At 27.3% G+C, this 4414-nt stretch overlaps 1 protein-coding gene across 1 annotated transcript in view; it reads left to right on the plus strand.

Moving 5' to 3' along the window:
* The first annotated feature begins 978 nt into the window (after window positions 1–978).
* LOC111627349 (synaptogenesis protein syg-2-like) overlaps window positions 979–4414 on the plus strand; it is a 67876-nt gene continuing 64440 nt past the window's right edge. The window contains exons 1-2 of the mRNA XM_023370910.1: window positions 979–1011; window positions 2277–2364. Coding sequence (XP_023226678.1) covers window positions 979–1011; window positions 2277–2364 — 121 coding nt within the window. The remainder of the gene's footprint in view (window positions 1012–2276; window positions 2365–4414) is intronic.

The raw sequence follows: 4414 nt of genomic DNA on the forward strand, positions 1-4414 counted from the left end.
GAGGCCTACTGTAGATCTGTTTACGCCATATTGCTCAGCAACATTAGGCATCTTCTGCCCACTCTCTACCTTTGCTATTATACTCTCAACTTTCGAAAAGAAAACAGACGCAAAACTTAACGAGTGTCTACACGATAGTCTCGCGAATACATACAAGAATTGTTTTGTCAGAAAAATAAAAGGCTGGAATTACAAGGGAGAGTTTCAAAATTCGGAGGAATACTATCCGATCGGTATATACCGGCTTGAGCGTCGGTGTCGACGTCTCACACACTCTGAAAAGTTTCGAATTGTTGTCCGAAGACGAGGGAAGACCAATCGGTATTCATTATTTTACGTCGCTTCTTCTTGTGTTTGTTCTGTGGGGTGTTCGTTATCCGATCATGTGTTCGTTGTCCGAACATAAAAATCTTTCGCGAAAGTGTTCGTTATCCGATTTGTTCATTAACCGATCACCCACTGTATTATTTTGAAACAGCTATTTGGTAATCGACCATTAATTTTGAATTTTAAACGTTGGTTCATATTTTTTTTCGTGAGAACCTTAGATTTTGTTTTAAAAAATCTGGAAATAGGTTCGACAATAGAGCGGTATTAGGATCGTTTTCGATTGGGGTTTGCAAGGAAATCGCATTTGATAATATTAAAGCATTATCTTGAAAAAGGAACCATTTTACGCTTTGGGAAAAGTCTGGTCAACTTCGCCGGATTCTTTCGAGCAGGCAATCCATAGCCTCCATGTAGAACAGATCGTTGACAATCTGTTCTATAGAGTTAATTTTCGACGGTGATGCTTATGGAAGATAGTCTTTCCTTTGGCCATCCTCCAATGACTCTTGACCGTAGCCAAAACATTTCTACGATTCATACATAGTCGAGTTAAATAAATATTCATCTGAACAAGATCTTTTCCTCAATTCAAAAGTTTCTGATGCAGTTTTTTTATGTTTGAAACACAACTTAATTAATTGAGTCTTGATGCCCGTTTCTTATTCAATGATGAAGTCAAAAGTAAGTACGATGTAAAAGACGTAGTATTCGCCAAAAACGAATCAAAACCGAAGGATAAAATAATCACTTACTGGTTCTCATAGTTACTAATTTGTGCTGCCCAACGGATAACACGATGAATAAGTTCTAAATATCGTTACGGGAACTTTTCAGACAATGTATACCGGTATATTATACATATTATTTGATTACTTAAATTGATATATCTGATATATTGAAAATTACTTGATTGCCAAATAATATTTTTATTAGTGATTTTTAATTACGTACAAAACATTATTACCAGTAACAATGTAAAAGCAATTTGATGAATAGACAATAAATTTATTTATCTAAATAAAACAATTTACTAACTAATAAAAAATATTCTTAAGTTACAAACTTTGAATTTTTAATTTATAAATCAATTATTATATTTGACTTCGATGTGTTTCTATGAATAAATATCAACAAAATAATGTTGATTTTAATATAGCATGAATATATTATTTTAAGAAGAAAATCCGGTAAACTCCATTCGGCCAGCCTACTGGTGCGGCACGAACTATTGACTACTAGTTTTTCAGTTATTTTATTCATTTGAGCATTGGAGGGCTTCTAATTAGTGAAATTTTGTCTTGTTTAATCTCTAGAAACTAATCTCTAGTCAATTTAAATTTCATTTTATTAATTTTAATTTTCCACTGTTTTGTTAAGTATATATTTAATTATTATTATGTATGTAAAATATTTTATTCATTTTAGTTTTTGGTCTATTTACAGTTAGCTGTTCAGACGTTCATATTCAGATTATTGTTTTCGTTATTCGAATATTTAAGTATCCTGAAAGTGATCTATCTATTCACTAGCTTGAAAACGTTAAACATTTAAATATAAGTAGATTTACATAATTACGTAATGTATACATATAATATAGATGCGTATATTATGTAGCATACACATATATAATATACATACTTGTTTGAATATCAAGTGATTGCTTAATACCGTGTTTCCCGGAAAATAAGACAACCGCAGAAAATAAGACCTAGCACAGGTTTTGCTGAATTGCGAAATATAAGACCTCCCCCTGAAAGTAAGACCTAGCGAAGTTTTTTTTAGTCGTAACGGTCATCGGCAGATGGTTGAAAGTGGCCGTTGGCTTTTTGAAAGTACAGCCACTGATTGGTCAGCAGACAATTACGCNTAAAATAATAGTTATAAGAATATATTAACTCTTTATAATTGAAGATGAATGTTCCTAAAACGAATTTCGCATAATCTAGGATGTGACGACGAAGATTATATCCTGTTATGCTTCTGCAATTCCTCTTCGAGCTCCTGTATCCAAGACTCATACAGTCGTCGTTAAGTGTAAGTCTGCGATAACCTTTGCTAAATGTTAGTTTCATTAAGGAATCATTAATAAGTGACAAGTTAATGATATTCATATAATTTTCTGTTTTAATTGAAATATTATTTAACTAAAAAGTTATAATTACTTGTGTGATGATTCGTAGCTACATTTAAACATTTTAAAGTAGATTTTAAAATTTTCGTATAATATAAAGTCTTATTAAGTCAGACCTTAACTAACTACTGTTTATTTAAGTCAAAAATTTTATATTTTATTCTTAATTTTTAACTGCAATTTTTCGAGGTTTCTAACTATTTTACTTGTTAAAAAAATTGAATAAAAATTACTCGGATTTCTGATTACGTTTTCCATTCCTAATCAACTTCCTTTACTTTCTTCACAAGTTCTTGATTTATTTTGCATATTTCTTTGACTTTCTTGACGATTCTAGAACTTCGATTCAAATATGATAATAGGAAATTAATTTTTGAATATAAATTTTTTAAAACTAAATTAAATGAAAAACTTATATAAAAACACATTTTAAAGAGCACAGAAATTTACTTTATTCATTATAGGCCTACTATTAATACAATAAAATCAATATAAATTATACCGTCGTGGAAAATTCAATGATCTATTTTTAAATTATCCATTAAACCTTATAACCTATTTTCCTAATAATGAAAATGTTTTACATTATTTGAGGAATTTTAAAATTAATTAATTAATTACTTTTATTTAACTTTCTTTCTTGTTTTGCGATTAAACGCCTTTTACATTAATATTGTATATATATATATTTTAAGTTTTGATTTCAACATTTTCTTCACAGAACTGTTTATCCATTTTTATTACCCTAAATTCTGATTTAAAAGATAGATATTAAGATTTTTTTATGAATTGTTAAAAATTAATTTGTTTTTTTAAACTTTATATTAATTCTTTTATTGATTTGTCGATCTCAAATGAGATAACATTATTATAACTTCAAAAGTCTAAAAGTATCTTAATACTTTAAATACAATGTACTGATGTCGTCTCTTCTTTACTGAGGTAACTTCTGTATGTCGCGTGTGATGCAACACGCAACTGAATAAATTCAATTATCTTAACAGACTTTTATGTTAAGAATATAGAGACGTTTACTTACTACACATTAATATAAACATGCAACTAAATATTTCATACATCTCCATTTTATACAAATTCGATTTGAAACATGCAATTTTTTCTTTAAAAAATTTTAAAAAGCTACGATTTTCAAAGACATGTTCACGATCAATCTTAAAAAAGTAGACTATTAACTTAAATGTGCAGAAAGTGAAACAGATGTATTGCATTAATTTTAATTAATAAATTAAACCAATAAATTTATCATTATTTATCAGTTTTGATGAAACAAAATTGAATGCTTTTTTATTGATTATTTTAATTTAATAAAATAAAGAATATACGATCATTAAAGTATTCTCAGTTACTGTTGTTATCTAATTTTATCCTTAAATGATATCATAGAAACAAATTTTCTTACAAAAATTTCTCAAAATCTCGTTGCTTTTGCATATTAGGAAACTATTTATCTAAAAAACACTTTTAATAAATGTAATAATATAAATGAGTTTATAGTTGTTAACTATTATAAAGTTTTAAATAATTATAATAGAGTTTTATGGGAGGAGTCGATCTTTCATTTCAGGTTACTTGTCTGCCTTAATATATAAAAATGTTTAAAAATTTTCAGCGATAAGGCACAATCCCTTATTTATTTGATGAGAAAAATCATATTATAATTTTCTCTTTTATGAATATATTTAAAGAAAAAAATAACTCATTGTTATCCAGTTATTTTACTTTGTTTATTTAATAGCATTTGAAAACTTATAATTATAAAATATTAAATTATAAATTTAAAAAATAACATTGAAAACAATATTATGAATTGTATATATAAGTAAAGAAAAATGTTTAGATGATAAAATAACATTTCGTTAATATTTTTTAAAATTAATGAAGTCATATATTTCTGCTGTTTTTATTTATAGTAATAGTACGATGTAAAAGACG

This window comes from Centruroides sculpturatus, unplaced genomic scaffold (assembly GCF_000671375.1).
Source record: "Centruroides sculpturatus isolate CEXI.00-Female unplaced genomic scaffold, Cexi_2.0 scaffold437, whole genome shotgun sequence".
NCBI lineage: Eukaryota > Metazoa > Arthropoda > Arachnida > Scorpiones > Buthidae > Centruroides > Centruroides sculpturatus.